General features: G+C 41.7%; 2 protein-coding genes across 3 annotated transcripts; one reads left to right on the forward strand and one right to left on the reverse strand.

Moving 5' to 3' along the window:
* Window positions 1-1,266: 1,266 nt before the first annotated feature.
* Window positions 1,267-3,174, forward strand: LOC121707502 (mitochondrial ubiquitin ligase activator of nfkb 1-A). 2 transcript variants are annotated; one of them, XM_042090132.1, is made up of 5 exons: window positions 1,267-1,395; window positions 1,702-1,775; window positions 1,860-1,947; window positions 2,075-2,195; window positions 2,558-3,174. In XM_042090132.1, exons 1-5 carry the CDS (start codon window positions 1,296-1,298, stop codon window positions 3,048-3,050), a joined length of 876 nt encoding a protein of 291 aa, XP_041946066.1. In that variant the 5' UTR covers window positions 1,267-1,295; the 3' UTR covers window positions 3,051-3,174. The 2 variants fall into 2 exon arrangements, with proteins under 2 accessions (XP_041946066.1, XP_041946076.1); XM_042090142.1 differs by having other exon boundaries at window positions 1,273-1,775.
* Window positions 3,175-3,862: 688 nt separating this feature from the next.
* Window positions 3,863-11,842, reverse strand: eif2b5 (eukaryotic translation initiation factor 2B, subunit 5 epsilon). The gene is made up of 16 exons (XM_042090119.1): window positions 11,649-11,842; window positions 11,012-11,136; window positions 10,725-10,910; window positions 10,055-10,232; window positions 9,825-9,905; window positions 9,103-9,180; window positions 8,681-8,993; window positions 8,341-8,486; window positions 8,106-8,250; window positions 7,826-7,927; window positions 7,519-7,626; window positions 6,271-6,361; window positions 6,057-6,180; window positions 5,448-5,573; window positions 5,039-5,149; window positions 3,863-4,342 (listed from the first exon to the last, which is right to left on the reverse strand). The coding sequence occupies exons 1-16, from the start codon at window positions 11,799-11,801 to the stop codon at window positions 4,286-4,288; spliced, it is 2,124 nt and encodes a 707-aa protein (XP_041946053.1). The 5' UTR covers window positions 11,802-11,842; the 3' UTR covers window positions 3,863-4,285.
* Window positions 11,843-11,908: the final 66 nt, after the last annotated feature.

An 11,908-nucleotide genomic window follows, 5' to 3' on the forward strand; every position in this document is an offset into this window, starting at 1 on the left:
AATGTGTCAACAATAACAAAGGCAGACGCTATTCGTTCTAACCTGCATTAGTTTTAGGCCTAGGCTATTTGAAAGAAAAAAGTCTTAATAAATGCAAACAAACAGCAAAGTAAGGCTTCCTAAAATAGGAAACAACAATAATAATCAATAAAACAATAATCTTACAGTCTAACAATAACCACAAATAGTTTGAAAGAACAGTAGTTGATGAGGCCTATGATGATTGATCAAGGTAGCCTAGCCTAGACATTCAAGATTTAGTAGGATTCTTCCATCTTCCATAACATGTCTATTAATAGCATGATTTTACAGGAGTTTTTTTTACAACTGCTAATACACTTTTTAAAGCTCTGTTTCTTTTCTATCTACGCACAAATCCAACTACTGCATATACAAAATGCCTCATATCTCCTGCTAAATGAAACACAGCATTCTAACTCAATTGTAAATACATCTCAAAAGCATTTGCTTCACATTGTAAACACTTACATCATGTACACTGTTGCTCAAAACCTAAAGCTCTTCTGTCTTGGGCTTTCATGGAACTTTCCATTCAAGAATGAAAGCCATCTGCAGAGAGATACAGTGAACATGTAAGTAACAATTGAAAAATATTGACTTTTTCTATTAATCTCCTGTTTTGTTGTGCAAATACAGCATTTTACAGCACACAAGAAAAATAAACAAAGCAAAAAAAAAACACCACATGTAGATGGACAGAAGCCAAAAAGCTTATTTTTCCAATGTAAGAATTGTGTGTGTGAGAGAGATAGTGTACATGTGAGGAGTGTGTGATAAAGTGTTGCATTTGATAGGTTGTGTTAGAAAAAGGGAATCAAAGTTCCTGTTAGATTTGTGTGTGTTTGGTGGAGAGTTGTATGCAGAATTTTGCTAAAAGTGTTTGATGAAATTAAAAACTGATTGGAAAAAAAGCTTAGAATGAGTGTACGGTTTTGCAGATTTGGTATGGAGTTATGGTGTTTGAGTGAGTTTCAAAAGTCATGTGACATGCAAAAGATTTTATGTGAAAGCAATTGAACTGTAAATAACTGAAAAAACTGTAAATAGTCTAGGACAGGGCCAACTAAATTAAGGACAGAATTCTGATTATTTGAAAGTCAGCCTAATGGATGTGACTAGTTCTAGCCTATGTCAGAATCCTATTGGCTGCAGGTACAACCAAACACCAACCACATCACCGGCCTAGGACGGTTTCAGAAGAAATGCTGTTTTTCGATTGGAGGGGAAAGAGAGAAGAGGCTGTCACCTGCTAGCAAACAAGGAAGGGCAGTCAGATGCTGCTGATAGCCCTCGTTACACTGGTTTTGGTTTCACTCACTCACACTCAACTCTTAAATGATACAAGAAAATATTGTTTTAGTCGACATAAAACGGGTGAGTGTTGCAGTACGTTTGAAAAGACTAAAGGCCCAGCTTTGTGTGGTTCGTTGTGAAGTTGCTTGGTCTTGAATTCCTCCCCTCAATGCGTTGCGTGCGTGCTTGCTTGCTTGACTCCAGGTAGTTTGGCTTACAGGTAGAACCTATAGCCTACTTGTTTGTAAATTCTCAGTTTGTTCTACCCGATCGATTTACTGGATGTCGATGTCTTTACTTGAACATATAACTTTCATTATAAATTGAAGTTCATACGTTTTATAAGAATGAGCGACACATTCGCTACGCCCTTTGCACTGCTAATAGGGTCCAGTTTCGCTTTCTCTGGATTGTTCTACCACTTGTACCAAGAAAAGAAGAAGGAAATAGTCAAACTTAAGGTAAGGTGCCAAGAGGATACTCTTTACGTTGGCTAGACCTACATGATGGCCTAATTTCGTCTTTTGTGTTGTGACACACTGTAGGAGATACCGAAATTCCAACCAGATCATCACCTTCTTAGAATTCTAAAAGCATCTCCGCAACATCGACTTCAGTATGTTGCAGTTGAGGGTAAGTTTAGAATGATTGCCAAAACTGCAACAAAGACGCTGCCTCATCCTTAGTTTCTGTAATGGGAGCAAGTATAATATTTTGAAGAAGTCTATCCAAAATAGCCATGTTCTCTCTTCCTACTAAGGTGTGGTTCAACCTGATGGTGAGCCCTTGGCCAGCCAGTTTGTGCCTAAATGTTTTGGAGTTGTCCAGAAAGTTATTGTTCAGGAGGACTGGAAAGTGTGGAACAACATAACACAGAGATGGTTAGTATGGAGCTCTACAAGACAATCTCTTAAAGATAAGAAATAGCAAAGGTTGAAAACACATGGTCATCAAAATGAACCATGATGCACAAGTGTCATAGCATAATCTATTATCCTTTAACCATATTCTACACCAGGTTCTCATATTAGATAGATAATAGATACTTTTAAGATATGAGGTTCAATGACTTTCTTCTTTATAAATAGTCCCAACTTGTGCTCTATTGCATGACATGGAATCTAGCTGCAGTTTTGAGACTGAAGGGGTTGAAATTGCATGCTGCTAGAAGTGGCCAAAACCTTGGGTGTATAAGGACCTTATATTTGCAATCTATTATCTGCTTTCAAAATTTATATCGCAGGTCTAACAAGACAATGGACCGGAAGGTGAACAGCAACACAGTACCGTTCAGCTTGGCGAGTCTAGGAGCCTATTACACAGACATCCTTGTGAAGGTGCAGTCCCCACTGGACTCCTCGGAGGACTTCCTGGAGCTTGTGCACCAGCAGCGGAAGCGCGCTCAGACAGGCCTAGTGGACGCGGTGTTGCAAGGCGTGAGCGGCGAGAAGCCCGTGAGCCAGGACGTGCGGGAAGAGATGCTGAGGGTCGGCACGTCACTCACCGCCTTCGGCGAGGTGGTCCTCGAGTATGGCGATGGGGTCCGGATACAGCCGCCCCGGGACGGCCGGACCTATGTCTTGTCCGTGGGTGATCACCGCAGCTTCATAGAGAGGCACGAGAGCACAGCAGGGTGGTGGAGAGCACTGTCGGCTTTCTGTGGCATCACAGGATCGGCCGTGCTGGCGGGGATGATCTACGACGGTAGCAAGGGACGAGGTGGCAAGAGGAACTAGTCTTAACTCGACACACAGGTGGTGGGAATCATTATATGGCAAGGCCTTGAACAGAAACTAAATATAGCCGGTAACCTGAACAATTTTGAACAAATCAGTTATTTAAATTTAATGACTACCAGTACTCCTATTATGTCTGACTTTCTACTTTTTATCAAAATGTGAAATGTGCCCATGGAATGTGAGAAGCAAAAAGCTTGGCTGCAGCAACAGCAGCCTTCTGTATCGCCATGAAAACGCACTACCTCTCCAGAGTGAAAAATCATGCGGTCAAGTATTAGGTCATAGATATGAATACCTAGATACCACATTGGTATTCATATCAATGTATTAGGTGCTGCAAGGTTAGGGGTGTTCATTATCCCGGAGAGGCTGTGGGGAATCCTTCCGACCTTGGGTACCATGAAAGGCGCTATATTATTATTATTATTATTATTAATCAATCCTCATTTGTCAAAACAGTGGTGTTTGTGTTTAAGCCATCTTTTCTTTCACAGGAGTTTGCCATTAATACTAACATGAAAAAAGTACCTGAAGCAATGTTTCTTTTAACAATTAATCCCATCATTGTCTCTTCCTAAGGTCATACCACTGTCCACCCTCCACTGTTCTTACCAGTGGTTTCGTTTCCTCGTAGAGTGGTTTTGTAGCAGTTGCCCCACTTTCACTTTAAGTGTGATTGGCTTAACCTCTGGTTCTGCACTGCTAGTCCGCATTCTTAAAACATGACTTGTTCAATTGCAACACTGCTGCTCGCCCTCTCCTTAAAGCCTACAATGTAATGTTATAAAATCAGTGGTGCGCCAATCAAATTGCTTTCCATCATATTTTTCTGTTTACTGGGAATTATAAGCAATTGTTCAATCATACAGTATTTTGTGTTTTTCTCTTTTGATTAACACAAAATTTTTAATGAGTACATTTCAACAAATATGCCTCACCTGTATGTGGATTTCCACAGCCAACTAATTAATTGTTGCAACCATGAAACCGCTGACAAAAATATTAAACAATGCTAAAATCAGCCGTTTCTCTGGCAAACTTGATGAGCCTGATTTAGAGGAGTTAACATTGTTATGCCAACTATTCACAGGCACAAAATAAAACGGCACCAGATGCAAAATATATATAAGAAGAGTTCACACAGATGTCCATGTTGGAGTAATCCCATGCTGTGCGCTGGGTCAGGGTGTGTACTTGGTGTGTCCATCTATCAGGCTCCTGCAGTTCCCATGTCAGTCCTCCTCTGATGACTCCTCTGCCTCCTCCAGCCACTTGATGAACTTCAATAGCTGAGGAATGACACAGCTTTTTACTTTTATTATGAAATCAACTTTCACTTCTAGAAACACTATTACCAAAAGTGTACATGGTGGTGGTAACAAACACATGATTTTGTATTAGGTGGATCAAATCCAAATCCGTATGCTGCTATAAAGGCTCCATAATAAAACCCACTGTCTGTCTGTTTCATTTATTTAGTATTATTACACGTCAATTATGAAAGGAATGGTATATAAACATTCAAATTAAGACAGATTCAGTCTTTTAGAGCAGTGGTTCTCAAATGGGGGTACGTGAAATTTTAAAATATAGCCTACGTATATTTAAAAAGTAGAATCCATACAAAAATACTTTAAAAACAATTATTTAATAAATATTTCAGGAAAATATAAGTTCATAAAATGAATTTTATATTTCAGTTTCAGTATTTCAGGAGTCCCCCCCCCCCCCCCCCCCCCCCCATACCAGGATGGTTCGACCCAACCTGTCACATGCCACCTGCCATCACCTGTTTTAAGTCTTTTTTTTCTCAACTAAAAATGCTTTGAGCTGGTTAGGGGGTACTTGGCTGAAAAAATATTTCACAGGGGGTACATCACTGAAAAAAGGTTGAGAACCACTGTTTTAGAGGCTCATTCCTATCAGCTCAGCAACAACTCTATTTAGGACTTAAAAAGCTCGGGCCCTGTTAGTTGTGGGCTTACCCCTTGGTTTTTGCGTAGCTGTTTGCCTTTGTCTGAGGTGACCCCCTGAGAGAACCAACGCATGATGGCATCCTCCTCCAGAATCTCCAGCTGGTATGTGTTCATCAGCACCTGAGGCAGGGTTGATAGGTTAGCTTAGCCAGTATGCCGAAACTTCAACTCCGACAGCTCCAAAGAGAATGGCCGTTTTGTGATGGCATGTAGAGAGACTGTGTGTATGAATCTGCAAATCAGATGACTCAAACCAGGAAAGTAAAGTTGAAAAATATGAACTTTGTCCAAGCTCCCAAGTCAAATAACCACTACATTTACCATTTTCCACTCTACGTATCACTATACCCATATCTCTAGCCCTTTTCGTGTCAGGCTCCAGACATGATAGGACAGGCTCTGAAAGAGCCGCTCTTACTTTGACCAGCGCTCCCCAATGACCCTCGTGTTCCAGGAAAAACTCCTCCATGGAGCCCAGACAGTCTAGATGGTCCTGGGCCCTCTTCACATAGTTCTTGAAGACAGGTGCCCATTTCTTTAAAAGCTGTGAAAAGGGAACAGAGAAGCTTTTTTTTTTAACAGAGAGCTAGGGAACAGAGAAGCCTTTTTTTGAACAGAAAGCTAGGGAACAGAGAAGCATTTTTTGCTTGGAGAGCTATTATCATTTCCTGTCGAGCTTTAATAATCAATCTTTAATTGTCATAATTATCCTATCAGAACAAATGGAATGGAATGGATTAACTGATTACCCATACGCTGCTCAAAAAGTTGCCTCATTTATCACCTTTATAAATATACAGTTATGACCTCCAACATGTATGCTTTACAACACTGGTCTCTGATTTGAGATAAGCCCAAATATACCAAGCAATCTTATGTTGGATGATTAATTATGTACACATTTAGAGTTAGAGAATTTGTACATGTATAGAAAAAACATTCCATTGAAAAGTCCTGTATACTATTACACCACTGGTGTGTTACCACCTCACTATTAAATGTGACTACCGATACCAGGGCCACCCACCGGGATGAGTAATGTGCAGTACTGGGCTGTGTTCAGCTGCTCCCCCTGCTGGTAGAAGGGGTACTCCAGCACTACTCTCATGAGGATCTGCATGACTTCCTTCAGGGTGATATTATAAGCATACCTGTTGGAGAAAGCAAAACAAAACAATAATTATATAGACATTTTTCTTTATTCATATGTATGCAGGTAAATTACTGTGTAAATGTCTTACTTGAGCGAGTTGATCTCTAACACGAGATTGTCACAGCCAATGTTCTCCTCCAGCCCTCTCTGCAGAGTGCCTTGAACCTCTGTCTGGAACACTACACACGCACAGAGAACAAGAGAAATGCATGCACAGAGTGGGGGTTTAGTGGCATGGCCAAATCCAGACACATCTCAGTTGAGGTTGAGAATTGATCAGAGGACACATCGTTCACTTCGGATTTCCATTGAGGCGTAATCAGAAGTGAAACTTAGTTGGTCAAAGTTGACTGATATATTTGCAGATGCTTTCTTCCAAAGCAATATGGGCTTGCAACGGTTGGTTTGGGAGCCGAACAACTGTCAACTCTACCACCGCTCCACAAATTGGTACATTAGGCTCTTACCAAATGCTTTCGGAAGTACAGCAAACACATCTTTCTTCTTCTTGTAAACAAAGCTTTTAAATGCAGTTGTTTGCTTAATTCCAAAGAACAACCAACACTGATGCCATCAATGCAGCCAATGGTAGTGTTCAACTCGCTGCTAACTGTGCTCCTCTGTCTATCCTCATATAATGCCCGCCCCATGCCAGATAAGTGGTTGCGGTTGAGACGGATCTGCTGAGTAAATTCAAATGCGCTCACAGATTCAACTGGGTTCATCCAGGCTTGGTGCTTAGACCATACACTAATCCCATCCCAACACTGAACATTATTGCTGATTGGAAAGCCATTTCGAACTTAGCCACGGCCACAAAATTTGAGGTCGGGAAGTTCAGTCTAGCCTTGGTCCATTGACAAGCCTTTTTGAACACTTGAGAATTGGGCGGACCAATCAAGTTGTCAGGGCGGGCTTTATACAATGATGGACAGATTAGCAAAGGTGTCTATTCATTCATGTGACCTGAGTGTACTTCGGTTGAATTTGTTTACAGCAAAAAGCTTGTCGCTAGAAAAAGCTACACATCTATATCGCTATTGTGTCTGCTGTACAAGATATTGCCGGCGCAATAACTCTAAAAAACAGAAAATAGTGATTAAGGCATTTGTCGAGAAGAAGGATGTTCTGACTGTTTTCTGCAGGATTCACTGTAAGCGGTTTCATTGCTCTGATTGGTTAGGTCTATCCAAGTGTGTGCAGAGGCATTTTCCCCCCTATATCTGTTGGACACACGCCCCATAATCACATCCCAATGCTTCAGTTCCAGACTCAAATTCTGAATAGAATTTTGAGTATGGCTACGTCAGGCTAGACTCCAGGTGATCCTCCGCACCTTTCACGTCGTCGAGCTCTGGAGACATGCCCCGGCTTCCTGGGTCCTGGGAGCCTTCGCTGGCCTCGCTCTCACTGTCACTCTCCAGGTCAGCATTCAGCACCAGCCCTAACAAACAAACGCACAAACAAATATCAGGTTACCTCAATACAGGTACATTAGCCAGGACTAACTGGCTACAATGCTGGGTGACTAGTTAAGCTAAGAAGCATAGGTCTATAGTATGGATTTTATGTATTGGAGAGATTAGACATGAAGCAGTAGTGTGCAGATAGATCTGGCTTTGCAGAGAGCTGGGAAACCTCACCCCATAAGCACTGAGCGAGCTCATCGTCCTCCGTGTCATCCAGACTAGGGTTCCTCCAAATATAGCCTTTGCCCTCCGCTCCGACTTCAGAAGGGTTGAATGCTATAAATTAAAACATAAACATGATGACAGATGATAACAGATGACAAGGACCACCCAATATAAAAACTACAAACGGAGTTGTACTTGAGCTATGAATAAAAAGATTCAAATGTCTTAAGCAAAGTCCAGAACACAGCACACACATCCTAAGTGGCTTTAAAGTTAACCTTTAACATACCCTTCTGCTTCATTACACCTTTGCTATGGCCAGTCTCAGCGTCATCGCTCAGGAACTCATCTTCATCCTCCTCCTCCTCCTCATCTGGATGGTGCATGGACACCACGGTCCCCTCTGACAATGTGAGATTAGGTCCAACCACAACCTGTGCCAATCAGTGTGACAAAACTACTTGAGAGCTGTTCTTCGGATCAGTCAAGCAATTACACAGTAATGATGAGTGAGTAAGCCTTACATTGAATGCCAGGACACACTGTTCCTTCAGAGTGACGCCCTCTTTAACCACCACGTTATCGCAGATGACTGACTGATGGACCTCCACATTGCTCGCAATGGTGACGTCACTCCAGATGTAGGCTCGGTCCAACACCACATTATCTCCTGAGAGAGCAGCATTTGCAGAGAGGGTTGTATTATATTACAGTAGTATGAAGTAAACATGAAGCAGCTTTCAAAAAATACCAATGTATTCCCAACATCAGCAATTTCAAAGATGCTTCTTGAAATGGTACATTTTCAAGTCACTTTGCAATAGGAGTAGAGGAAGAAAGCTTGTATGTAGGTTTGGGCGGTACCTATGGAGCAGTTAGCCCCGATGACACTATTGGAGATGAAGCAGTTGGCTCCGATGCTGGTGTCTCGTCCAATGAGAACGTTCTCCTCCATCTGACTGCCGTGCCCCAGACTGACTCCTGGGCCCCGGTACACGTTGTGCCTGGAGTGGGTGCAGCGCTGGCCCTCCTGGTCAGCGAAGTTGGCCTCTGGGGTGAGGGGGTAGACCCAGCGCCGGACCATGTCTGATGAGACGGCGTCGTACATGAGCATGTTGGAGACGCGAGCCCCGTAGCCATCCTTGGTGACGTGCATGTGAATCTGGTTTCCCAAAATCTAACAGGAGGCAAATTGTGTGAAACAAAGTTACACTTGATGAAAATATGTAACACATACAATAATGTGGAACTTTCTTTAATTATTGAATTTTCTCTGTGGAACATACCTCCTCATTGACCAAAAGCCCTCGGACAAAGTCATTTCTGGTTTGGTAGTCAAAATTGTCAGTAAAAAGCTCAGCCACCTAAATAAAACCAAATCAAATTTAGTAATAATCATGTCTTTGAAAAGTCAAAAGAATAATGAACCCAAGCACATAATAGATTATCATGTAAAAAGCAACTGCCTTGGACCCTATTTAAATCATATGCTGTAGATTATAAAATATTTCCATATACTGTTCCTGCTGTTGCACTACCCTTACAGAATCCCTCTATGAGTGATAGTGCATGTGAGTGATCCAAACCTTTGACTCCCTGAGTAGGACAGAGTGAGTATTTTATAAACAATTAGCTAGTTTTCGCATGTGTATAGAAATGACCATAGATAAGGCACTTCACACAGCCCTACGCTGAGCCCTGAGGGCAATTCCATGGAAAATTACATTTTTTGTAACATCCATAACGCCAATAAAATGTGATGGTATGGTATGATGTGAATGATTACATGGATTTGAGCATTTGCTATTTTTGGCTGAAGAATGTAAATGAGAAAAATGCACAAAAAATGAATTATCATTCACATCATACAAATGCCAAGGCATTTCACTGGCGTTATGGATGTGACAAAAATTTTCCGTGTAATTGCCCCTGATAAGGCTCCATGGTGTGTGTTCTGCAGAGATATTGTATGCCATGCACTACAGAGATAATAAAGAGACATGCTTACTTGTAGGGAACAGATGCTGATGTGACAGTCTAGGAGATCATGTCGAATCTCATATTCATCACTCCCACTGTGGAAAATATTCTGAAAACAGAAACAGATTTTACAGTAGTCATTCATTCTGATTTAACTATTGTCTCAATCATGGTTGTACCATTGTTATATTACTGTTTTACTAACAAAATGTTCTAACAATCTAATGCACAATAATAAATTAGCTGTGTATACATTACCATGGGAAACTGAAGTTTCTTCAACCCCTGAGTCTTCTGGTAGTGAAGAACACGCTTACTTTTGCTGTCCATGGCCACTATAATATCATCTTCACCACAGCGGGACTTATGTCCAGGGGAGGACTCTTTGAAGATCATGGTCATCACAGACACATTCTTTTCCAATTTGCGTCTTTGCCTAAAGGTCAAAGTGTAGTTTATGGAACAAATTCATCATCTATACATAAATTACCGGTATAAGTATATATACTCTTTTGATCCCGTGAGGGAAATTTGGTCTCTACATTTATCCCAATCCGTGAATTAGTGAAATACACTCAGCACACAGTGAGGTGAAGCACACACTAATCCCGACGCAGTGAGCTACCTGCTACAGCGGCACTCGGGGAGCAGTGAAGGGTTAGGTGCCTTGCTCAGGGGCACTTCAGCCGTGGACTACTGGTCGGGAATCGAACCGGCAACCCTTCGGTTACAAGCCTGAAGCCCTAACCAGTAGGCCACGGCTGCCCCAAAACGACTGCTCAGCGACCCAGACCGCTCACAACACCTGGCAATGACAACATCCACTGGTCCTAAGCCACCATCAGTATCGACCTCAATGCATCAGGCATATCTTAAAGTGTACATAATTGTCATAATTGCTAAGGATTGCCTCTACACAGATACTCACCGATGTTCTTGTACTGCTTGGGTGACATCAATGTTGGACACCACATCTCCATAAACCAAGATAAAATCTGAACGGATCAAGGCCTTGGCATCAACATCTCGCAACACATCACCCAAAGATCGGTAAAGGTCAGAGGTAATAATGTGCACTGTGTTTGGAGAAGTGGGGCGGCACCACTTTGACTTCCTATAATCATAAACAAATGAACGAGGCCAGGTAACATGAGTATGCACCATCAATTGTATAATTGTATGTCTAAGTCATGCAATATGAAATAGCACACTCACAACAAATGGTCCTTTATCTTGTTAGACATCCAGCAACAGAAGACAAACGTCTCTTGAACACCGGTTGCGGTGAGAAATTCTAATGTGTAATCAATCATAGAGACATTCGCTAAAGGTAATAGTGCCTGTAAAAAAAAGTAAAATAAACGTTTCAACATTAACCTGCAACGCTAGCAATAATGGCTTATGTGTATTACTTTAAGACATTTTGCTCTTCTACTCAACCTGCTCTGAACATATGTTTGGGTATGGATAGGATGTGAGGTTGTTTATCACACGAAGGACACAAGCATGATGAAACTGGTTGCAACTAGCATTCATCGCTGACACAAGGGATGCTAACGTAAGCTTGCAGCAAAATAACATTAGCGACTTCATTCAAAAAACTTTACTTAGCTACCTAGCTAGCAAACGGAGTTAGTAGCTAACAACACTATCAACTTAATTATTGCTACAGGATATGTAATTAATGTAAACGTAGGTACACATGTACTGGTTTGTACTGTTAACTGGTTAGGCAAGATGAATTGTAAAGGTTAGTAAGAACATTTAAGGTTAAGTGAAAGCATCCCTGTATCACATGCGTGTTTTCAAACGTGAGGCTACTAGTCACAGCAACACTGGATGTGATACATACGCGGGGCTGGTCTTTAGTGATGGGGAAAAACCTGCGGTTGAAGCTGTCAGCAATAAGTACAGCTTGAAGTGGCTGTTCCTCTTCTTCTTGATCAGTTGCACCTTTACGGCCAGCATTTCCAGAGCGGCTCTGCTTCGCTACCCTACCTGCCATGTTTGACACCCGTCTGTTCTGAACCGACTGCTACAAACTACGGAAAGCCGCGTAAGACAAATTCTGCAACCCAAATCATACATGTGTATGAATATGCCACATAATAG

The sequence above is a fragment of the Alosa sapidissima genome, chromosome 1 (genome assembly GCF_018492685.1).
Source record: "Alosa sapidissima isolate fAloSap1 chromosome 1, fAloSap1.pri, whole genome shotgun sequence".
In the NCBI taxonomy this organism is placed as follows: domain Eukaryota; kingdom Metazoa; phylum Chordata; class Actinopteri; order Clupeiformes; family Clupeidae; genus Alosa; species Alosa sapidissima.